Source organism: Saccostrea cucullata, unplaced genomic scaffold (genome assembly GCF_032062105.1).
Source record: "Saccostrea cucullata isolate Sc308-1 unplaced genomic scaffold, CSIRO_AGI_Scuc_v1 ctg12713, whole genome shotgun sequence".
NCBI classification, from domain to species: domain Eukaryota; kingdom Metazoa; phylum Mollusca; class Bivalvia; order Ostreida; family Ostreidae; genus Saccostrea; species Saccostrea cuccullata.
This window is the reverse complement of record NW_026931689.1, coordinates 14,662-40,130: the sequence shown is the minus strand read 5'-3', so window position 1 is coordinate 40,130 and position 25,469 is coordinate 14,662. Positions and strand designations below refer to the sequence as shown.

The following is a 25,469-nucleotide window of genomic DNA, read 5'->3' as shown; positions in this document are numbered from 1 at the left end:
CATATTTCTATGTTTAGTAACCATAGCAACATCTTTCACTGAAATCAATAATGATGCAGAAAGTTATGTTTCTTGGTGTACTTTACTTCTGTGCCAAGATTTATTGAAATAAGATTAGATCTGTGAAACAAGTAGCGTTTTAAAAGGATTTTCATAGAAATTATAATTTTGAAAGTATTCTTTTTTAAAAAAAAATCTTTGTTTAGTAACCATGGCAACACCATCGGTTATGTCTCTGACCAGTAGAGCTAAAAATTATAGAAAAGATAAAATCACATCTGGATTGATAAAATTGAAAAAAAACAAGGATTTCCAGTATAAACTGTCAGTAATTTTAAGTACTAAATTGTACAAGTAGATCATTATACGTATTAACATTAAAAGAAGTCTTTTCATCATATAACTTGAATCTTGAAACCATGAAATATGTGGAAATAACAAACAGTATTCAAGTTCAAAATCCATTCAACAATACAAGCAGAGCAAACGAGGGCACACATCAAAAGTGGGATCAGGTACCATGGAGGAGTGAGCATCCCTGCCGACCAGTCACACCCGTCGTGTGCATTGCCATTTTCGGGAAATAACAGGAAAATCAGTCAACAATTCAGTGTGTATATAATGACCTAACAATTGGAATGAAAAACGTCAGTCAGTATTTGACTTAATGATAAACTGTATTTGCTGATATGGTCTTCGTATCGACCATAGAACCTACAAAATGGTGATTTAAACGAGACTACATGTACTGATATTCCTGTTTCAGCAACTTGTTTCTCAATAACTTACCTCGTTTAAATTTTATTCATACGTTGAGCATGCTCTTGTGTATCGAATTATCTGAGAGATAGTAAACCCATATGCAGATGATGAAGGTTTATTGCTGCATAAGTAAGGGAATTTAACGATTGAAATGTTAAAGTCATCTCATTTGCCGTTAAGTTTGGTTGTTAGATTACCACTAACGTCTTTTTCAAGTAAAATATATAAATATAAAGCAGACTCTTGGGTATCTTTTACTCCAAGCTCTCCGAGATATATTGTATCGACATAAGAATGGAAATAATCACTGTTAATTGACAATACGAAATACTAATGTCGAGTAGGTATCCATGGGAATTCCAACAGACGGTTGGAAAACCTGGTCTCCAAAAAATCACATCTATTAGATATTTTCAATTATAAGCTCAAGCATTTTTTTAAAATCAACTTCAGAGTACTTGTGTGTACAATCAGAATGTTTATAAAAAATAATTTTGCAAATGACCAATGACAAGGTGAGTAAATTTACGAGTTCCGTTTTTGTTGAAAAAGCAACTGTCAATGATATCAACAAGCATGGCTTTTATTTTATCGTGGGGAATGGTTGTATATAAAGTTTAAAAGTCGTAGATTTAATGAATATTAAACGAATATACTGTTGCACAAAACTCCTGAAGTATTTCCTTTACTACTTTTAATATTTTAGTGAGGAGTAAAGAAAGAGGCTTGATTGAACATTTACTGGAAACCGCTATGTATCTTCTGGTTGTTAGGAATATTAAAAATAATCAAAACTGACATATTATTTTGAAGAATTCATAGAAGAAACCATAAAAATATATATCTGAAACATAGACAGACCCTGTAATTGATAACTCTATTTGACAAAATTGTTTTTCATGTCTTTATTTTCAAAAATAAAATTCAGTAAATCATATACTAAAATATTTTTATCTTTGAAACAAGATGAATTATTTGAAATTAAAACCACACCATTTTCGGTAAAAAAAAAAAAACAATCATAATTAACGAACATTCAAGATATTTCTTTTGAATTGTGACCATAAAATTGGGAAATCGCTAATTACAATGAGACCAAAAAAACAAATTAAAACCCCAGCCCCTATCACAGTCCCTAAGTTCTGAGCCGACGGACGAGAATCAGGCACACTTATCTTTTTTCGCAATGCTTTAGAAGTCTTCTTTCTGCTAATTGTCAAATTGGTTTTCAGCTCTGCTATTCTTTGTATCAGCTTCTCTGTCTCATTTGCCTGTATAGGAATAGATCCAACCACCGAACACGGGCACTGACATCCTAAAATTGACATCGTTGATTTAAAGCGTTATTAATGCCCACACCTCATTATTCCATTCATTCATTTAAGCACGAGTAATTATCTTTACCGACATAAGTAAACCGCGATATTTGTTGATATAACTCTATCATTGAATCTGATGGAATGTTTTTAAATCCACTTTCAAAATTATAAAAAGCTCCTACATGTACTTGCTAATTTATTTCAACAGTTTGTGTTTTCTGCTCAAATAGGTGTAAACTGAAACTTCAATCAACTACACAATTTCGGGTACATGTACACTTTTCTGATATTACTGATATTATTCGGTAAAATTTACTGATAAATATACAATATGGAAAAGTGATTATTACCCTGATAAGGAGTAGGGTTTATAAAGTGTAAGTATCTTTATTGTATATTACATATAAATTTATATTCATTTAATATACCGGTATCTTGAAGTTTGGCAATAAACTATATACCAAAAAAATAATCAACGCTTAAAATTACCGGGTTTTATCACCGATGTGATAATTATGTCGACTTCATCTGTCATTTGACTTTTGTAGCCCCAGCCCCATATTTCCCCTAATAAGAAAACCGCAGTCCCCCTCTGGTTTATTTTGTTCGGGTGTGGGATCCAGATACCAAGAGTTGTATCGTTGTATCCGTACACCAGTCCTCCATAAGGATCTCTCTCATTCATAACGGAACCAACTCCATCAAACCGGAAGTTCTTGTTTGGCCCTTCAAGCACTTCAACCTTAAAACATTAATATTGTTTCTTCAAGACTTAAGTTATCCTATTCCTTGCAAAATGTTTCTTTTTTGTGACTCTCTAAAATTGCTTAATTTTATATCTCCTTTGCCATTTTGAAGTAAATCAATAATTAGTGTTCCTGTTTTATACTAAAATGCGACATGTCTGGAAAAGAACAATGTGTAATTATCTTATATGTCGCATGTATTGTGACTTATAGATATTTTAATGAAATATGCATAGGGGCAATGTTTGAGCATTTTACTTATAATTCTTAATAAAGCAATTTTCTTCAGAAATGGAAACACTAGGAATTAACAGGAGTACATGTACCTGAACAAGAAGAAACTCTTCTGATGTCAAGGTTTTTGGCATAGATAAACTGTAGCCATGATTTTGGAGATCTGCAAGTTTCAATCTTTTGGTTATTTGTTGTGGACTAGTGGTCAATTTCCATACAAAGACTGTAATATTTCCCGTTGATTCTTGCTTGAAACCTCTCTTGCCCCATCCGTCAGCAACAGAAAACAATTTAGCAGCTAAATTTAAAGACAAACTACATTTTTGAAAACAACTTTGGACTAGTTTTAAAAATTTGCTTTATCTCAAAAAGTCTACAAATAAGTTGAATACAAATCTATGGAAGGGCATAAAAAGGACTTCTGAATATTCCAGAGGTGTGATCCGCTCCTATAGAGAAGAAAGCAGAAACTACCCCCCTGTCGACAGTAGCACCCATTGTAAGCCTTCTGCATTGATCAGCTTGACGGATTAATCTCATGTCAAATTTAGAAAAATAAATTGTTGTCGAGTGACATTTGTCATGAAAAGTTTTGTTTAGTAAGTAAAACTGATAATTTCATTCCACTTAATTACAAATTGTATTCAGCTTAATTATATGAAGCTTAAGATGACTTTAAAAATTAACACATGTAACTGCAGATTAAGTCTTATGCAATTATCGTGGTATATATTGTTCAAAAATTCGCACTTTGTCAGAATTGTCTTGCAAAAAAATACTAAGAGTGAAGAGAAAGCATTTCAAAAAAATTAGTAAACATGCTTGTACAATCACAGATAATTAGATTAATTGAATTAATTTGATGAAAGAAATGTAAATGTGACAGTTTTACTATTTCCTAGCTAAACTTTACCATTATATTGTCCATTTACATTACAGGCTGACCATAACCGAATATGAGTCTCGCTAACACCATATAAAACACCACCAAAGTGTTGAAAATTTTAAAAGTAATACAAGGAGAAGGCTGCAAGTTAATAACGTGCTTGTACAGTAAATCAAGCAATTGCTTCTACAATCATAGATAATTAGATAAATATAATTTATACAAATGTATCAATGATTTCATTCTTATTTTAAATTTAGTCATTACAGTAATGGATATGAGTCTACACCAGAGAGAGAGAGAGAGAGAGATATTTAGAGCAACTGCAAGCGATGAAAGTCCTATAAAAATTTGAAATTTTTGAGAGATATCCTAAAACACAGGGCTACTAATCAAAGAAGACTGCAATACATGGACCATACCCTTAACATGTATTTCTTACAATGTTTTTTAATCGAAGTCTTAATTGACCTTATTCAATTTTTTAACATAAAGGCAAGGTTTAGTAGCAACAACAAATTGATATTTTCTATGCCACTCTCTTTACCATTTGTTCATGTATTGCGTCTTTGGGAGTAACGAATTATAACGACATTGCATAGAGGTCCAATCGCGTCATCAAAACAACTGTGACATTTAACACAAGGTTAAACTAAAGATGTAATACAAATTTCAAGCATGAAAAACTAAATTATTCTTTATACGCACCTTGACCTTGAAAAGTCCCGATAGGCGTGTTGATCTGAGCGACGACTAAGTCTGGATACCTCAGAAGGGAGTGTTCGAGTGTTGTATTGATGCACTCACCTGAAAATGGCCATACATAAACACAGGAGTATACAAAGGTGACAATGATTCTAGAGCAATCTCCAATGGGTAGTTTTATTTTTACCTCTCCGAACAGAAATAGTTCCACTTTTCCACGAGGGTGGAGGCATATTACTTGACTTCCAAGCCCTAGCACGTACATGAATGGACACGTACTCTCTTTTTATCCCGTCCGGCCCAATCCATTTATATGGATTTCCTGTTGGTATTTACATTTCATAACATACATGATATAAAAAAAATGTTTAAAATTAATAAATACATACATTAATTATAAAGTTATTTGAAAAAAAATCAAATGCTTTACAGCAAGATATTTTGAATCTATGATTAGTTTTCAAGACCCTATTCTAAATAAGATCGGACTGACCTTGTTTATTGTCCTTTAATGTCAGTGTAAACTTTTACAATTCGTAGTATCTTTTTTGGCGTATACATTACATAATTATATTGTCAGATACAAAAGAATATTTTTATTTATTCTAGATGATACTTAATGAATTATTTGTTGACACTTTCTTTACACTTTTTGAACACAGTATAAAAAGTGATTAAAATCAATTTTGAATGTAAATGTACTTGTGAATAATAATTCAGCAGCAGACCTATGTAGTGAGCTGTCCATTTTTTTCGTCCTTTTTTATTGTTGTTCCAGTGAGGGACATATATTTGAATACTTATTTTATCGTATATAAAGACCACTCCTCCATAAAGATCTCCAGAGTCATCGTCTGTCTGTGCGGATCCAAAACCTGGAAAGATCCACCCCTCATCTGTCTTAGCCTCTACCTTGACAAGGAGTGGGAGCTCTCCTAGCATGTGTCGTATATTAATGAATGCAGTGGATGTGTTAGCAGTCATGCTTATCCAGTCACTGAGGAAGCTTGGTGCAGGATCCTGATGAAATGCATCTAAGTAGAAATCAAAGTACTGAAAGAACTGAAAGCCGGGCATTTTATTGCTCCACCACATTCTCTATTCCGAAATTATATATCATATGCATAAAATATAATTATATATTATAAATATATTCGAAAATCTTCCTTTCCGGCCATTGAAATTTATTAAGCAGAGTTTGTATGATTATGATTCACAATAACCCATCTACGTGTAATTTAAATTGATAGCCCAGAATGCAATATTTAGGACTGGACTTGATAACAATTTTAATGAAAATACCTTTCTGGACATCAGCTCACGTTTGATATGCAAGGTGGCAGTGTACACACTATTCAAATACGACCACTATTTAAATAATTATTTCAATAGTGGTTGAGAGTGCATTTCAATAACAAACATAGGTTGCAATCACTACTGAAATATGACCACTATTGAAATACTTATTTCAATAGTGGTTGATGGTGCATTTCAATAAAAAACATAGATTGCAACCACTATTGAAATACGACCACCATTGAAATACTTATTTCAATAGTGGTTGAGAGTGCATTTCAATAACAAAATATAAGTTGCATCCACTGTTGAAATACGACCACTTATTTCATTAGTAAACATTATTAGTGGTTGCAACATATGTTTGTTATTGAAATGCACTCTCAACCGCTATTGAAATACTGAAATGCACTCTCAACCACTATTGAAATTATTATTTCAATAGTGGTTGCAACATGGGATCTTTCACACATTATTTTTTACAATTGAAAATGTACAATGACGTTTGTATTGACAGATTCTTCACCTTCAAAAATTTAAAGCAATTAATATAAGCTGCAACTTTGATGTCAGAATTGTTGGTGCAATATTTCAAGAACAGAGAAAAGGAATATTTATAATCTTCTGTTGTTCATCTTAGCGATGGAGGAACTATTTATGAGCTATGATGGAAGCAAAATTAAATTTTTGTCGTCCTGTACATTATTGAGTTGATATAGATTGATTGATTGATTGTACATTGTTTAACGTCCCTCTCGAGAATTTTTCATTCATATGGAGACGTCACCGTATGCCGTGAAGGGCTTCAAATTTAGACATATACTCGGCACTCAGGGCCATTGAGCAGTGAGGGTTCTTTATCGTGCCAGCGCCTACCGTGACACGAGACTTACGTTTTTAAGGTCATATCCGAAAGACCCGTGACTTTCACTTCTAGTGCCGAGCGCTTGGCGAAGGAACAGTCACTACCTTTGCTTACGTCTTAGGTATGACGCGGCGCCGCAAACGAGAATCGAACCCGGGCCTCCCGATCACGAAGCGAACGCTCTACCACTAGGCTACCGTGACCGGTTGATTTAATATAGAATAATGCTCTATAAATGATTGTACAGAAGTCTTTTTTCTTAAACAATTTATTTATTTTAGTCTAATTGAACATAAAGGTTTTAATTACACAAAAAATTATTACATTTAAACAGCAACTTGAAATCTTAAAAATGCAGATCACATTGCTTTGAACAAGGTTTTTATTTACTCTTCCTGAATTTACCAGGAACATGTATTTGTCACAAGCAAATAACGAATTTACTGCAAAATGAATGGTTTTATTTTAATTGTCTAATCTTAATTGTTCTCTATTGGAATGTATGTACAGGCTAAATTAACGTAAAACGTCCTGGAAGCACAAACGAGATATCTCCAGAAAACATACTATTTAACTTTCGTCAAAAAATTGACTTGGCTTTTCCAATTTTAATTTTGGTACATGTAATTCCAACTTTATTCTTGCCTTTTCCAACTTTAATTTTGGTAATTCCAAATTTAATCTTGGCTTTTCCAACTTTAAAGTTTGGTTACTCCAACTTCAATTTTGGCTGTTCAACTTTAAAGCTGGTAATTCCAACTTTAAAGTTAGAAATTCCAACTTTAATCTTGGTATTCCAACTTTAAAGTTTAAAGTTGTTAAATCCAAAGAGCTCGATTCACTTTATGCATAAAATGGCCCTGTAGATCTACCAATTGATTGATTAACACTTGAACTTCCATTTGGAACATTAAAATAAAAAAGAGCCTGAATTTTAAGATAAACGGGTATATTTGAGTACTTTTGGTGAAGAAAAATAATATGAGCACACTCTCTGATTTATAAAAAATAAAACATGTCTTTTAATCCTCAGAAAGAGTTCTATCATTTACTATTTATATATTTTACTTTAAAATATATTTTATTCTTAAAGAAATGGATTGAACAGCAGGCATAAATGCCTATGATCGTTCTCTCCATAGGTCAAGGTACAATTACAAGTACATGTAAACATTGAAAAAATGTATGAAGAGTAGATTATCAGTTGGTACATATCTAGAATAAATTCAGAGAGAGAGAGAGAGAGAGAGAGAGAGAGAGAGAGAGAGAGAGAATGAATAGAAAATATAATTTAACAAATGGATAGGAAAAATAATAATTATATTATCAAATATAAACAACAAAAAAGGGAAAAAAAACCAAAAAAAAAACATCAAAGAAACAAAAAACAGAAACATATGTTTGAGCAATTGTTGTTGACCCAGAGTAAGAAGAATTCCCTAACAGAGCAGTTTACCTAAAATAATATATTTCCCATAGAATATCATAATAAACTAAAATTTCAATAAAAACCTCTTGAAGGTTCTTATAAAGGTATGTACATGATCAAAAAATGAAAAAAAATTATCCAGAGTTAGTGAGTCTACACCATATAATATGTTTTCTATATTAATTGGTATGTTATTTTCATTCATGTATTTAATCAGTAATTGTCGTTGTGAGGCATATTGTTGACAATGCAAGAAAAAATGCAGTGAGTTCTCGTTTTGATATCCACAATTTGTACATGTTGATGATTCGTTTAAGTGATCTTTGAAAAGATCAGCATTAAGGTTACTACATTTATTCCTTAACTGGCAGTGTATTATGTTTTCAATTCTATTACCATAATTGTAAAGTTTATATCTATTTTTCTGGATAGGAGTGGAAGAGTTTAATTTATTTTTAAAAGTTTGTAATGTAGGGGAGTTTTTACAATCATCAGATAAGTTTTTCCACAAGGATATTGTGGATGGTACAAAGCTATTGTAGTATGACACTGTTCTAATGATTGGGATTCGATATAAATTAGGGTTGCGCAAATTATAATTATGCTGGATTGGCATACATCCTTCTAGCATATTATTCAAATAATCAGGGGTAAGATTATTAAGTATTTTATACATCAATGTGAGCTTATGATTTTCCCTTCTTGAACTTAAAGTGTCCCATCCCAACTCTTTATATAAATTACTTTTTGATGTATTACACCTAATGCCTGTAATTATTTTTGCAGCTTCCACCTGCACACTCTCCAATAATTTAAATTGTTCTTCAGTGCAATTATCCCATACCACATCCCCATATTCTACAACTGGTCGAACAAATGATAGGTATATTTTGATTAAGGAGTCTCTCTTTAATTTATATTTTAGTGTGCGCAGTATATTTAGTCTTAGGCAAGCTTTTTCATAAATTGTTGCGATATGTTCTGACCAACCCCCATTAGACTGAAGTGTCAATCCGAGGTGACAATGACTTTGATGTTGGGAAATAATATTCATTGTGTTTCCAAATGTAATATTTGGATGTACTCGTTGAGTTCTAGTAAAATTGACATTAATAGTTTTATTAGGATTGAATTCAACTAGCCATTGATGGGACCACTGCCTTATTTTTTGTATATTTTGTATATTTTAGATCAGAGGTTGCGCTCTATATTAAATATCGAAAAATAGCTTTGAAAATTGGCCGTTTTTGTAGACTTTTACAGAATATGAGGAAATTGACACATTTCGTGACGTCATAATGCATTTTTTTTTTATAGATACGCAATAGTCTAATCCACACTTTGCAAAAATTGTGTCCCTTTGAGGGATCAACCAAAACGTCAATAGGGAAAGAAACGTCATTTTTCCTCTTTATGCTACCAAATATTTGGGCGTGCTCTGATAAATCCATTTTGTTTTGATATTTTTCTTTCAATGTGTGGGTAGCCCCATCTTTGGGCAATCAGTACACAAAAGGCAGAGCTTTTTTCAAGTCAAATGACAAAGTTACAAACCTGAAAACAACAAAGGCTTCAGTGAGGATTTTATGGGTTTATTTCTATAACTTTCGAAAAGTGTGGATTTAGTCTAAGTGTTATTCAATGCATTGTTAACTAAAACTAAGCAGTTTCAGTTTTAAAGACAATCACAGGAGCAAAACATGGACTTTGTTATAATAATCATATAGGAGGGTAGGGTATCATTAAAGTGAGGTCAGTGTTCACAGTACCCCTAGTTTCTCTTTATCCTTTGGAAATACAAATAACCTATTGGTAAGCAATGAATTTAACTTTCCTTAGGCATGCCAATGGGTAATGTTTGGGAGGTATATTATTTAATTTAGAATGAATTGAATGGGTATCGTTAAGGTGTTCGGAACTCGTCGGCTTATTGGTAACTGGTAAAATGGACACCTGTGTTAATTTTCGAAATAATTTTTTTTTCGGGGGAAGGCTGAATTTTATGAAACAATATTTAATTCCACAAGTCATTGAAGTACCTTGACAAAAACTTAGATTTTAAAATGATGCCTCGTATATTTATAACACCGCCGAAAATCCGTTTTTTATTCGGAACTGGTCAAATAACTGTATTAGTTGCATGCAAAGATTAGAGTAAAATTTAGATATTTAATTCTTTGTCAATTTACCGGGGCCGTATGTCACGTTATCCTTTCTGCACCTTTAAGATGACTTTTGCATTGTTGGACAAAAGATTTTAATCATTAATTTGCCATCGGTGAAATAAAAAGTACAATTGATTAAAATGCAAAGACACTTTATTGATATTATCTGTTTATCTACATTCTAAGTAATCAATATTTCCTTTATTTTCATTTCCTTTATAATTCCACTGTTTGAATTAGAATTACAGTTACTGGCATTGAAAATGTCTAATTTTTGTATCGGTATAATAAAAAAGTTAAAGAATATCATTGAGGGAGTCAGTAGATTCCAGTTCCCCTCGAGCAAGCCTATTTCCCTAAGCTGGGCCTCGAGAAATAGACTCGCTCTTGGGGAGCTGGAATCTTGCTGACTCTCTCAATGGTATACTTTAATTGTCTCCCGCTTCCGCGAAAGCCAGGGGACATTAAATCTTATTCGTCTGTTTGTCAGTCTGTCTGTCTGTCCGTCCATCACAAAAACTTTACTCTTGCCCATAACTTTTGATTAAGCGGATCTATGACTTTCATATGTCACATGTGTATTTCTTGTGACAAGACCTTTTTTGGGGTATTACCAAATTTGCATTATTAAATAAAAGATTTTAATCATTGAAATAAAAAGTACATTTGCATATATGCTCAACAGTCGTGTAATGCCTTCAAAATATAATCAAGAAACCAGTTGGATGCCAGATCAGCGTACATTAAACAATGCCACAAAGAGGTGTTTAAAATTGATGGCTTTTTAAAATAATAAAAACGATGTACTCAATCCATACACAGCTATATAATCATTTTGGTCAAATGCACAATCAAAGATTGAAAAAAATCATTCAGGAAATATGAATAAAAATCATATATTATTAAGGTATGTCACTCCTCAAATTTCTTATATCAAGGATTTCATGAAATGTTGTTTATGACATTCCATAACATCCACTTATGCAATTTTGAAGAAAAAAAATATAGGTCAGTGATATAAATTTTTAACTGGGGCCCTCAGAAGGGGGATATACGAAAAAACGTGATTTCTGTTACTAAAAATAGCATGTTTTAAAAATTGTGGATTTTTTCAAAAGAGAAATATAGTATAAATTAGTAATTATACCATGAAGACAGAGTCATGATATGTTTATTTAAATTCTGTATTTAAAATGTTCTGTTGCCATGGTAACAAATAATGACCATCCTCCAATTTTTGAGAAAACAAGCCATGAATGGGCCAAAAATAAGCAATTTTTAACTGAAAAATACCCGGTTTTCGAATATCAAGGATTTTTTTAAATACCCATACAGTGTTAGTACTTATCCCTTTCTTCCTATTGCAAAAGAAAAAAATATAGGTCAGTGATCATCTAAGAAGGATATATGAGGTCAAAGGTCACCCAAAATGTGATTTTGCCCGTGTATTCCTGACTCTATTCAAAGTTCATTGTAACTGTGTTTTTTGGAATAAACCAGGTTATTTCAAGTATGAGTCAATGTATAACATAATAAAGAATGGCATTTTTCTCAAACTCCAAGGTTTAAAAATGGTTGCCATGGTTACCAATAATGATCTTTTGGTCCAATTTTTTGAGAAAACCTGTCATGAATGGGCCAAAAATAAGCAATTTTTAACTGAAAAATACCCGGTTTTCGAATATCAAGGATTTTTTTAGATACCCATACAGTGTTAGTACTTATCCCCTTCTTCCTATTGCAAAAGAAAAAAATATAGGTCAGTGATCATCTAAGAAGGATATATGAGGTCAAAGGTCACCCAAAATGTGATTTTGCCCGTGTATTCCTGACTCTATTCAAAGTTCATTGTAACTGTGTTTTTTGGAATAAACCAGGTTAATCAAATATGAATCAATGTATAACATAATAAAGAATGGCATTTTTCTCAAATTCCAAGATTTTAAAAAATGGTTGCCATGGTAACCAAGGACAGTAAGTTGATTGATAAAATTCATGTAAGAGGAAAATATCAATACTGTAGCATTTATAAAAAGGTGACTGGGATTTGAAAAGCAAGTGTTCAATGAGAGACACTTCCTTGTATTTAATATATCTGCCTTGACTCAGCACAAATAAAAAATATAGGTCAGTGATTATTTAAGAAAAATGAAGTCAAAGGTCACAGAAAATGCTGTTTGCAGCTATTGTACTTGAGACTCAAAACAAAGTCCATTTGTAATTGCATGTGTTTCAGAATAAAATGTGCATTTCAATTCATACATTGATATATTTATAACCAATATAAACCATGACCAGGAATATTTGGATTACATTCCAATATTATTTATAATATTAGTTTCCATAATGGTTCAATATCTTCTAATCTGTCCTTTACCTTTTATTTCAACTAGAACTGTCCAAAAAAAAGAGACTGGGTTTTTCAAGAAGGTGCCAATTCATAGATACTTAATGGATCTTGATGTTCACTATTTACTTATAAAAATTTAATATAAGTGTCATTATGTTTTTTAATGAGTCAAACAAAAGTGCAACCAAATGAAACATCAATAACTAATACATTGTAATTCAATCATAAAAAATTTTTTTTAATTCTGCATTAAAGAAATATATTATTTTTATGTGTCATGACACTCTGCAAACTAATAGTTGAACAAAAAAATCATTATACAAAATCAAATTAATCTTGATTTATCAAATTCATTTTGAAAATAAAAAGCTGGTCATCCAGTAATGAAGTGCTTTTACAGACAATAAATTACAATTAAGAGAATCAAAGAGAGATCTTTAATTTCTTGTGCCTTATTTTGGATTTGATAACACACACACGCTTGATAAGAGATTGCCTTAACAACCTCAACACCAAACTCATTAATTTATCTTTAACTGGATGCATGTGACCATTATTTAAAGAGACAAATGAATTTACATTATCTTCTATGGATGTAAAAACTGTTTTAAACACTTGATGATGTTTCTTTTTTTTAGTTTTAATGAGTTGTTTTAAGCTGTACTAGTTCACATTTTTGTACAGATATTCTAGATTCTTTCAAACCTTAACCTTATGAGCCCAAAATGAACAAGTCAATTTAAATAAAAAGTAAAACCTGTAAAATGCAGAAAAATAAACAAATAAAGTTGAAAATTCCAGGAGCACACCTTCATATGGTGAATAATAAGTGTGCAAATTATTCAGCGATAAATCCTTGAATAGTTTGTGTAAAACTGCTGCTACAATTGCTGGATGAAAAAATCAAAAAAATGCATCCATGTAAAATTCAATGAATAATTTCCCCAATCAATATCCGTAAATTGGAAACGCACACATTGATATATTGAATAATATTGTATAAATGACCCTTGAATTTTTTTGGAAATCATTCAATGATCTCGTTAAATGACCAGACAATGGTTGACTTTTCAATTTGCAACATTGATTTTTATCACAACACACTCTAAAATCGAAAAAATAATACAAGAAGTTGATGACATTAAACTTTTATTCATAGACCCACTGATATCAGGTTATTTTGATTTTCTTGGGTATAAATAATTTTAATTTGTTTAATAATAAAATACATTGCTTTCTAAGATAATGTACAAAAGTGTTTCTTGGCTTTACAAAAAGAGCCAGATCGAGAAAATATTGTTCCATAAGTAACAATTTCTAGAGTACGATGACACCATTATACATAAAAGAACATTTAAACTGTTAGGGGGTTTCAATGATTTCATACTAATGAAATTAAATTTAATTACCCTGTAAACAAATATTTTGGACTAAAAATAATCACAAAGTGATGAAATTACTTTCTGTGATTTTGACACCCTGACTCTCCCCGCCACAGTTTCGGAGAGGAGAGCCGACAAACCGTCTCTGCCATTTCTTTTGTGCACTAACTGTAAGTGGCGCAAAGACAGGTCACTACCTGCAATTTTTCTGGCCATTCCAGCAGTTAAGATTTTTCGGTTCACAAGCACTTGAAGGCTAGGCATATTTCTTTTGACCACTGAATTATAATCAATAGATTTAGTGACATAATCTACTGAAAATTCACAACTAGGCTTGTTGATAGAAGATATAGAGGGCAAGTTCGCAATTTTTTTCAAAGTTTTGACGTCTTCCAAGGCATTGTGCGCTTCATAAGTAAAGTCCTCAGCCAGTAAAACTTTGCTTAAATGTTGTTGAGAGTAGGATTTCTGAGACGGGAAAGAAAGTTTAAAAAGTTTCATAGTATCCAGAAATCCAATAACTTCTTCTTCAAATCTGTCTTCTATATTGCAGTTCCTCAAAGCATTCATAATAATGGGGCAATCATATGATTTTATATTATGTCCAACAAGAATCTTTGGTTTCTTAGATGGAAGATTGCCAAGGAAGGAAATGAGATCTTGTAGAGCTTCTTGAATGGGTACTGCTTTAACTGCTTTCCCATTGTGATGCAAAGTTGTACCGTTCAATGCAAGGCCCGTTACTTTGGATGCTTGTGTACTGATGGGCTTTTGGGGAATCACATATGTACAGAAATATTCATCACTGTCTTCATCTAAAGCCGCAATTTGAGTAATGTGGGAATCCCGCTCTGAAAGAACATTAAAATTCAATATCTACATTCGCAAATATATTTTCTGTTTATGAACCTACAAAAAGCTAAAAAGTTCAAGTCTATGTAAACTTTTTATGGAGTCAAAATGTCAAATTTATGATGTTAAACTGAACGTTGTGTGTTCATAAAAAATCATGTTATATAATTCAAACAAAAACTTTTTATATCCAGAAATGGTCATATCCTTTTCTCTCTCAAAAGCATATATATTAAGTAAAAGATAGCAATACTTTGCCCTTAAAATCAGAATTTGATCACATGACCAACAGAATTCATACATCTGTAAACTTTTTTATAATGCCATTGATTTCCTAAAGATATAGACACTGTATAAATCAATAAGCCAATAGGAGAGAGAGATAGAAAGAGAGACAGAGAGAGAGAGAAAAATGGATGGATGTGACATTATTATGCCCAGATCGATGAAAAATACTTTCAGAAAAGCATAAAACATTCATTTACCAAATCCAGTTGCTTCTAGATCAAAGTACACATAACTTCCAGAACCCACTGGTGGAGATTCTAAAGGGGGGTAATTTGGAGGAGGGATGGCTTCCACATCATCTACTTCTAGATCGTTAAACTCAACACCTGGTTCATAGGTGGGTCCTTCCCTAACCTCAGCTGAGGTTGATTTGCTTCCCCTGGAATTTTGAAATCATGTATGAATTTTGATCAATATATCTTTCAATAAATTTTATATTAATCATGTTAATAGGACACTAAATATTTTTTCTTGATTTTTTTTTTTTTTTTTTTAGATTTAGAATTAACCCTTAAAGATTAACACCTTTCCAACTTTCGCTTAAGTCTTCTTTTTCTTGCCTCTCTGGTATTAGCTAATGCCTTTCTCTTGGCTCTTCTGATGTCATTAAGAATTGCTCTTTGTCTGGTAAATTTACCGGGGGATAGGCCAATGTTCTTGTGTACCTGTAAAAATATGATAGAGAATTAAAAACAAATTTTTGTAATCTGATCCTAAATATCAGTTACTTTGTTAACATTAACTACATGTAGTTTTAATATAATCAGCAAGATTTTTATTGTTCTCATGAAAGAAAAAATGAGAATATTTAAAATATTATTTATGATTACAATTACAAAAAATTTAATTTGACCTCGTATGACATTAACAATGTTTTTATGACTTGGTTCAGACTTCCATTCATAACTTTCAACCCCCCCCCAAAAAAAAAATCAATAAATAAACAACATGTGTAATTGTCAAAGAAAATGATCAAAATTTATTAGAATAAAACATATGAATATTACCTTTTACACAAATATTTAAAATGAACATATGATTTTTTAACAAATTATGTTTAAATCCAATATTAATTTTGCACTGGATTTGTATGATTAAGTTTCAAATTCAATAATTAATTATAAAGCAAATTTTATTTTATAAGATCAAAATTTTTCAAATAAAGTTTTTATGACAGCAGACAGAATTCAATCAGAGTAGCTCACATTAGGGTCTTCAACTGTGTTTTAATCAACTGAATATATTATAATGAACACAAACTGTTGGGTAAACTGAAAGACATGCATAATGAATATTAAATGAATTCCATGCATGCATCTTACTTTCAGCAGATATTCATGCCCCTGATTTTTTTGTGCTACTGATGAGGCAACCCGGTAGTTGAGATTTGCAGAGGCTGATAAATGCAGGGACTTTGGTGCTTTTGAAGACACAGTTTTATTAAAGGCTTCGTTTCCCTGCGTACTACCAAGAAAAGCCAGTTTTCTGCACTGTTTCCTGTATGCTTCAAAAAGCTGTTCCAAAGCCAGTCTCAGTGACTCACATGACAGGGGTTTTCCAAATGGCAAAGACTTGTATCTGCTCTCTGGGTTTGTTTGAAAGACACACCATGAGGTTCCACTACAGCAGTCATGATTTCCAAAAGCATGTTTGGTTATTGCTTTTAGAGAAATATCAAGGCCCTCTGGGTTTCCCTTGTTTTGAGATAATGCATAATTGAAACATTTTGAGATATATTTGATTACTTTAGCTGAGAGAGATTTGTGTTGTTTTTGCAAAGAGAAAAGAGCTGATGAAAAGTTTTTTCGCACATGATTCTTGTCAGATTCTTTTGAAATGTCTATGGATTCTGCTCGCAAGCGACATAAAGTAGCAGCATCATCATCTGCAACTAATGTGCCCATTTTGATTCCCTTCTCATTCATGTCCTTAACCATTGACACCACCATGTCTGATTCCATACTTTTAGCACTGCCCTCAAAATTTTTTCGACAATCATGGGCACCTGGTTTCAGATTGGACTTTGAAGCATTTTCACACACACGGCAGGATTTTGAACGCACTGCATAATTAATAACTTTACCTGTCTCTGCACCAATCATAGAACAATGGCCTAAAATATGGATGTTTAAGCTTTTTCAATATTTACAAAAAAAACAGTTTTTTATATCATATGTACCGGTACATAAAGAGCTAAGGCGCCATGCGCATCTCTTGCCTACACAGTTTCTGAAATGATCATTCTTAAAACACTTTTTAATCCAAACTTTTGTCATTTTAATGTTTTTTAATAATTTTAATACTAATCAGGGATTAATTTTGATCAATTTGAACCAACATCAGGGATCGACACTAACTTTTAAACCATAGGTCAGCCATTTTGAATTTCTACGCATCTCTTGCCTACACATTTTCTGAAATGATCATTCTTAAAACACTTTTTAATTTAAACTTTTGTCATTTTAATGTTTTTTTTAATAATTTTAATACTAATCAGGGATTAATTTTGATCAATTTGAACCAAAATAAACATATATACACTAAAGAAAATGACATACAACCTAAGGGACATAATGACACCAGTCAAAATGTGAGCAAATAATGAGAAGAAATGTTGTAAAAACATTTTTTTACAACATTTACATGTAATTGTATTATCAAAATATATGTTTAGGTTAATACACATACCAGACAGACTGTCATATGAGCGACCACTGCCCCTCTTTTGCCAGCCTGCATCGACACTAGCAGTGATAGCATCTACTCCATGCTTTCTAAAATTTGAAAAAAAAATATGAATACTTTTAAAAATTTTGTATTAATTGGAATGAAAACCAATCCATTTACATATATGTATGCAGCTGTAATCAATTTAATTTCATTTATGTACTCATTTCTAGATTTAAAAAAAAAGATATATTAATTTTATATATATGTATATAACAAAATCAAATTTAATAAATTACTCGTGTGTAAGCAGTCTCTCCTCTGAAATTGCCTCTTGCATAGATTCTTTGGCGATTTCCTCCACTGAAAGTCCGGCTTCTTTCATTCTATTGGTTATCAATTTTTCGCTTACAGGTGGTATGTTGATAGCAGCTAAAAAATTGTTGACTTGTGAAGCATTCATGCCTGTGTGGATCATTGCTGCAAGAATTCAATAAAGATAGCATTACTACCAGTGTATACATATATACCGGTACTATTTACTATAACATGTATAATTACACAAATAATGTTGAAAATCCAATGTCTTCAGCTTACAATTAAAATGCTTAAAATTTGAGAGTGATTCATGGTTATACTGTTAGATGCAGTTATATGTAAATACTCAAATTCATCATTTTGTGAAAATATTTCTAGGCCATAATGATTTTAATACATCGATTAGAAAGAGAGAGAGAGAAGAGGGTAAAGAGAGAGAGATAGATGGACAGACACACAGAGGGGCTTGAGAGAACATTTTGGCATATACCGTTATATAAAACAATTGTAATGTACATGACATTTTACATCATCTGTAATTTAGAAGTTTAAAAAATATGATAACATTAATAAGGGTGCAGTGTGAGGGAACTTTAATTAACTTATATCTACATGTATCAAAATTCTTAGTTTCATAAGAACATAATCAATGCAAACAAATAACACTATTTTACCTGTAGCTAGCTTAGTGTTGACATCCCAGACCCTGCCATGTTTCTTTCCAGTCGGTATTTCATTAATATGATGGCAATTGGTATTGCTACAGGGCACTAAAATATTAAAATAATACAGATGGCATAACTTTTTATTAATAATAAATTTATTCCTTATTTATTTCTGCTAAAATGATATATTAGTACAATAAATGACAACTTGCAATAAAATTGTCTTCGAGATAATTAATAAGGATTGAAAACACATACACTGTATATATATGTCATTATATGTAAACATGTCTACATGAACAGTGTACCTTGTGATTTTTGATCTGTGCATGATATAAATATATACTCGATTCTCATTATATCTTGCAATTCCAAAATTCGGATACATAGCCTATATTCTTTTTTGTTGATGGAAATCTATGTCGTCTGAATGTTTACATGATTATAATATTTGAAAAAAAATATTCATAAAAAACGGATTTCCAGTGCCGTTTTTATTAAACACATACATTTATAACTGTATATATATGTCATTATATGTAAACATGTCAACACAAACAGTGTACCTTGGGATTTTTTATCTGTGCATGATATAAATAATACCAGAGACATGCTTTTATATGTCTCTGATTATGATAATACATTCATTTCCATCTTATTCCTGATTTCAAGATAAAACAAAGGACTTATATTCCCTATATACACCATACATGTGCACTCTTAAAAGTAACAATTAATACTGAATAATAAATATTTCTATGAGATAGATCAGGATGCAGCTAGTTTAATATGTCATTTCTAAAATTTATGTGATGATCAAAGCTAGAGTAGGGATTAAAGACATTAACTTTGTCTCATGTATCCTCATATAAAATATGTATTGATTATAAATGATTTTTGTAAATCAATTTGTTTTCCTGTAATAATTCCCGCATTTTTTTTTCTTAAATAAATAATTATAATACTAGTTATATAATACATATATTTGATCTCTGTTAGGATCTGTACTTACTGCATGTACATTGTACACATGTTGCGCAACCCGCTGACCTACATTGTATACACTCGTAATATTTATACGAGTTGATAATCGGACAAATACCTTTCAAGAAAGCCCCCAATCCGTAGGTGATGATGCCAACACAATGGGACAGGTGTAACGGTATCCCACACTCTTCACACGACCGTAAGCCATCCGCCAAAACACTTAACTCCACGACACGCCTCCCCTTTCTCCAGTCTATGTCGGTGCGAGGCTGTGAGTGGTCAATTATGACATCGTCTGCGACATCAGACAGTGTATAGGGGGTAGAAACCGGATATCGAGAACGTTGAAAATAATTATGCTCAGAAAAAATAGAAAATGTCGACCAGCGATCTTGTAAACTGTGTAAAATATTATCAAGTTTTCTCTGTTGTTTTTGGCTTTTAAAGCCGATGCCTTTTCTTTTGTTTACTTTACCCATGGTGACGCCATTTGTTTACCTCTCAACTTAATGTCGTAAAATGTATTAAACAAAAAAAAAAAGAAGTTAAACAACGACATATAAGTTTTATAATGAGTAAACATGTTTGTGAACAAAATTGTGTTATATATTTTTATTGAATTTATTGTTTTATAAAATAACATCAGCGTCTTACGACAACCCGCTTAGTTGGAAGTTCCGGTTGCGCGGAAGGTTTAAATCGTGACGTTCGAATTTTGTTACTGTGACGTCATCCTTGTAAACTAATCTGCACTGAAAGCTATCAACAGATCACATAACTTTATTGATCTAACAGTGTAAATTGTTTATGAAATAAACAGTTTCTTGAAGATACAAGTATTTTATATCTAACTGAATAAAATGCAAAGACATTTTATTGATATTATTTATTTATCTACATTCTAAGTAATCAATATTTCCTTTATGTTCATTTCCTTTATAATTGCATTGTTTGAATTAGAATTACAGTTACTGGCATTGAAAATGTCTAATTTTTGAATCGGTATAATAAAACAGTTAAAGTATATCATTGAGGGAGTCAGCAGGTTCCAGTTCCCCTCGAGCAAGCCTATTTCCCTAGGCTGGGCCTCGGAAAATAGACCTGTTCTTGGGGAGCTGGAATCTTGCTGACTCTCTCAATGGTATACTTTAATTGTCTCCCGCTTTGGCAAAAGCAAGGGGACAATAAATCTCATTCGTCTGTTTGTCAGTCTGTCTCTCTGTCTGTCTGTCCGTCCGTCACAAAAACTTTAACCTTTCCCATAACTTTTGATTAAGCGGATCTATGACTTTCATATGTCACATGTGAATTTCTTGTGACAAGATCTTTTTTGGGGTACTACCAAATTTGACCTTTTAACCTTGACCTTGGAGTTTAACAAACTTTTACACAAAAATTTTAAATTTTTACTTTGGCCATAACTTTTGAACAGTAGATACTAGGACTTATATATTTTATATATGTATTCTTTGTAGCAAGACCTCCTTTCATTGCATATCAACAAATTTAACCTTTTGACCTTGACCTTGGAGATTTTCGTACTTATGAAAAAACTTTGGCCATAACTTTTAGACGGTAAGGGCTATGGCTTTCATACTTCACATTATGTAATTCTTGTGAGAAGTCCTTTCATTGGATAACAAGAACATTGACATTCTGACCTTGACCTTGGAATTTGGCCCACTTTTTATACTTTTACATTGGCCATAACTTTTGAAGGGTTAGGGCTAAGGCTTTCATACTTCACATACATGTATTTAATCCTTGTGACAAGACCTTACATTGGATATCAAGCACTTAGACCCTTTGACCTTGACGTTTGATTTTGACCTTCTTTTTAAAAACTTTAACCTTGGCCATAACTTTTGAATGGTAAGGGCTATGGCTTTTTTACTTCACATATTTTTTATTCCTTGTGACAAGACCTTTCATTGGATAACATGATATTTGACCTTCTGACCTTGACCTTCGAGTTTGACCTACTTTAAAAAACACGTTGATCATAGCTTTTGAAGGGTTAGGGCTTTCATACTTCACATACTTATTTCTTGTGACAAAACCTTTCATTGGATATCACAACTTCGATCACTTGACCTTTGACGTATTTATGAAAAAAACTTTAACCTTTGTCATAACTTTTGAATGGTAAGGGCTAGGGCTATCACACTTCACATAAGTAATCCTTGTGAGAAGTCCTCTTATTGGTTACCAAGAACTTTGACCCTTTAACCCTGACCTTGGAGTTTGACCTACTTTTAAAAATTTGGGTACCAATATATTTAATTTGAATCTAAGAAAAGTTTAATCTTTGCTTTGTTGCCATATGGGGTCATCAGTGTTTCACAAATGCATCTTGTTCCTTTTAACTTTTGATTGAGAAACAATTTGTCATAAAAAATGACATCCCATCCACAAAGACACCGAAAGCGGGGGACCACAATTCTTTGAATTTGCTTGATGTATATTATTTTGAGTTTTCTGCGATTTAGTGATTTTTAGAGGGTCATGATTTTGTACGGCAGTTTTCTCAAAAAGCACTTAACAGAGAACTATGACATTTTTCAGTGATGCTAGAGCAACCTTTGCAGACGTGTTTTTGGTATATCATAACTACCTGAAGTACGAGGCGCCGACGCTCGCTATGGTCCGATAATAGTCCTATAGTGAATTTCAAAATTTCTAACACATTTTCTTCGATATCTTTTTACCTAGATATATTTTGTTAAAACATATGGAACAAAAGGCGTGTAGAATTACATGATCTTTCAAAGAATATCTTGCAAAAAGGACTTGCTCCTAATATAAGGGACCTAGTGGGGTCAGAAGTTTTTCCGTTTTATCTTTTAAATTATTAAGAATTTGTAATATATCAAATAAGAAAAGTTATTCAAAATGTCAAGTAGAATCCTATGAAGTCATCAAAATACATCCAGTGACGTCACTTCCGGCTATAGTGGAAGTAGTCAGAAAATGCAAATTTTGCCTTATTGACACGTTTTTAGGTAATATCTGTCACTGAAAGCATAAAACTTAATTTCCGTCCATCGACGCCACTTCCGGTCGAACCGGACGTGAAGGAACCGGCTTACTTTTGCAATTATCAACATAAATTTGGAGTATTTAAATCATTGGAGACGTCATTACTCTTTTTAAAAATAAATTTACTTTCGGTCAAAAAGGACGGAAGACCTATTCGTTGCTTTGCAACGAGCTTTGCTCTAGTTAAAGAGTATATTTTAATTAAGCCAATTATTTATTTGCATTAATGATTATAGTAATTGCAACTGAAAGATTTTTGGTGTTTTAAGATTAAAACACATGGGAAAAAATGAGAACGTTAAAGAGACACTAAATCAAAATATATGATCTAAAATAAATGTAATGTAATGAAATAGTTATTGAAATTACATGATATTTTTTCAGTGTAATTAAATAACAATAAAGATTGGTGTATATATGACATATTTACTTACTTGTACAAATTAGAAACAGATCTGTTAAAACCCAGAAAATTTAGTCTCATCCTAACCAAAATTTATAGTATACATCCTTTATTATTATTCTTAGGTTGATCTCTTATTACAAATTAAAGTTACTTAAAATAAACTTGCCAAAAATTAAAATAAAACTGAAAGTTTTTCAACCGATTGCAGAATCCGAAATATTACGGGACATCTGGAATCGAAATCACACATGTTGGTCAAAAGCCTTAGATAGGCAAATTTCCATTAAATTCTCTAGAAAAGGTATACAAAACAAAGAAATGAAATGAAAATAGCAAGCGTTTTGTCATATTCAACTCATCTATCAATTACCATAGTGTCACAGTTTTAAATTAAATTCACAGACAGTCCTCCTATATGTAAAAGAATTACAGAAATTAATAAAATACTTACCAACCCAATATATTAATATCAAAATCAAAAACATTTTGAAATTATACGTCAACCCTTATATTTTTTCGTCGATTACATCTCAGCAACAACTGGTCCTGCAATTTCTAACTACATAAAATATTAAAAGAGCTAGCGTTCAATTTTTCTTCAATATCAAATCAATATATGAAAATTTTGCTGGTACGGAATCTATATTTTAGCGCAGATGTACATGTTTGAACATTTTTTAAAAGCGCAAAGTCACATTAAAGATTCAAATTACACGGAATGTGAGCACGATCTCCATATCAGTCTCGGTCATCATCATATTTTACTCACTTTTAAAGGTGCATAGACACAGTTTTGAAGTTGCTATTTTCTGTATAATATCACGACTTATACGTATATTGTTATAGCATTTCACACGAAAATATATTAAAAATCTTATTTCATCTAAAAGTTACTGAAGCTTCAATTTTTGGATGGTTTGATTGATGCATTCTTGCACTTTCACAAATTTTAATTTCATTCTTAATACTTAGGAAAAGTGCGAATCTTATGTATTAATGAAAATACAAAAAACTATATATAGGCTGCTTCAAAAAATATGTTAAAACCTTTTTCTTTTTAAAACTAGCGCCGAATATCATATAACTATCAATTATTTGTCTCTTTAAATTCTGTGTATTTTCTTCTCCTGGCTTCACTTAAAGTGATGGATATAAAGGTTCTGTCTGTCTCTTAAATATATTGCATGAAGATTGTTTTATAATATGCATTTTGCTTATATTTAACTGCCTTGTCTGTATGTGAAAATAAGACTATTCTAAGATAGTAGAATAAGCTTATTTCTATCATATTCATTTTGTCATTTACAAGAGAAAAAAACCCTGTAAATCAAGACATGGTTACCTTGACCTTGAAATGTACCTACAGGAGTCTGAATTTGAACCACCGCAAGATCAGGGTATTTCCCCATGGAATGCTGCATTGTCGTATGAATGCAGTCATCTGTAAAAGGTCATATTGGTGTCCTCTTAGACCTTTTTAAAGTAAATATACATCTTTTTTTCTGTCAGGCTAATTTTAATCAAGTTTTTACCGGTTTGTTATCTTCTCTTACGATTAATGCCTCACTCTAAAAAAAGCCGTTGGAACCTGAAGATATTGCCAGGCTTTTGCTCGAACTAGAACGGAAATGTCAGTTCTTCCTATCTGAGCTGGTACAATCAACTTCTCCTGATTTCCTGCAACATATAATTTATGTAAAGGTTTTTTAAAAATTAAAAATAAGGCTTTTTGTTTTCCAAGTGTAATGAAAATAATTAGAATATAAAACTCTAGTCACAGGCGAAAACGAATATAACACCTTTATCCAGAATACATCAACGATTTCAATGACACCAATTAACTTCACACAGTTAAACTCAGTGATATTTCTACGTTGCTGGAGGATTCTCACTTAGCCCAGTCTGGTACTTCCACCACCCTTTCCAAAATAGAGGGAGTGGTTTATTTTTTGCAAGTCGTATATGGTACTTGGAAGAATAAGGGCTACCACATAGAGCCTTTTAGGTAATGTGCTATTAAAAAAGTCAAAAAGCAAATCCGTCTTCATGGTCAGCTAGGGCAATTCGTCTGCGACTTTATGGCCAACCAGAAAAAGGTCAACGTCTCG

At 32.0% G+C, this 25,469-nt stretch overlaps 2 protein-coding genes across 3 annotated transcripts; both read right to left on the bottom strand.

Annotated features, from left to right (window-relative positions):
* Positions 1-1,779: 1,779 nt before the first annotated feature.
* Positions 1,780-23,877, bottom strand: LOC134233297 (uncharacterized). The gene is made up of 9 exons (XM_062715269.1): positions 23,813-23,877; positions 5,381-5,686; positions 4,840-4,974; positions 4,656-4,754; positions 4,215-4,288; positions 3,975-4,059; positions 3,154-3,359; positions 2,571-2,823; positions 1,780-2,077 (listed from the first exon to the last, which is right to left on the bottom strand). Exons 1-9 carry the CDS (start codon positions 23,844-23,846, stop codon positions 1,788-1,790), a joined length of 1,482 nt encoding a protein of 493 aa, XP_062571253.1. The 5' UTR covers positions 23,847-23,877; the 3' UTR covers positions 1,780-1,787.
* LOC134233296 (uncharacterized) lies at positions 13,900-20,459 on the bottom strand. Of its 2 annotated transcripts, none has more exons than XM_062715267.1 (8): positions 20,032-20,459; positions 18,939-19,034; positions 18,246-18,426; positions 17,968-18,053; positions 16,602-17,392; positions 15,805-15,944; positions 15,477-15,658; positions 13,900-14,990 (listed from the first exon to the last, which is right to left on the bottom strand). In XM_062715267.1, the coding sequence occupies exons 1-8, from the start codon at positions 20,393-20,395 to the stop codon at positions 14,188-14,190; spliced, it is 2,643 nt and encodes an 880-aa protein (XP_062571251.1). In that variant the 5' UTR covers positions 20,396-20,459; the 3' UTR covers positions 13,900-14,187. The 2 variants fall into 2 exon arrangements, with proteins under 2 accessions (XP_062571251.1, XP_062571252.1); XM_062715268.1 differs by lacking the exon at positions 20,032-20,459 and adding an exon at positions 19,496-19,860 and having other exon boundaries at positions 18,939-19,237.
* Positions 23,878-25,469: the final 1,592 nt, after the last annotated feature.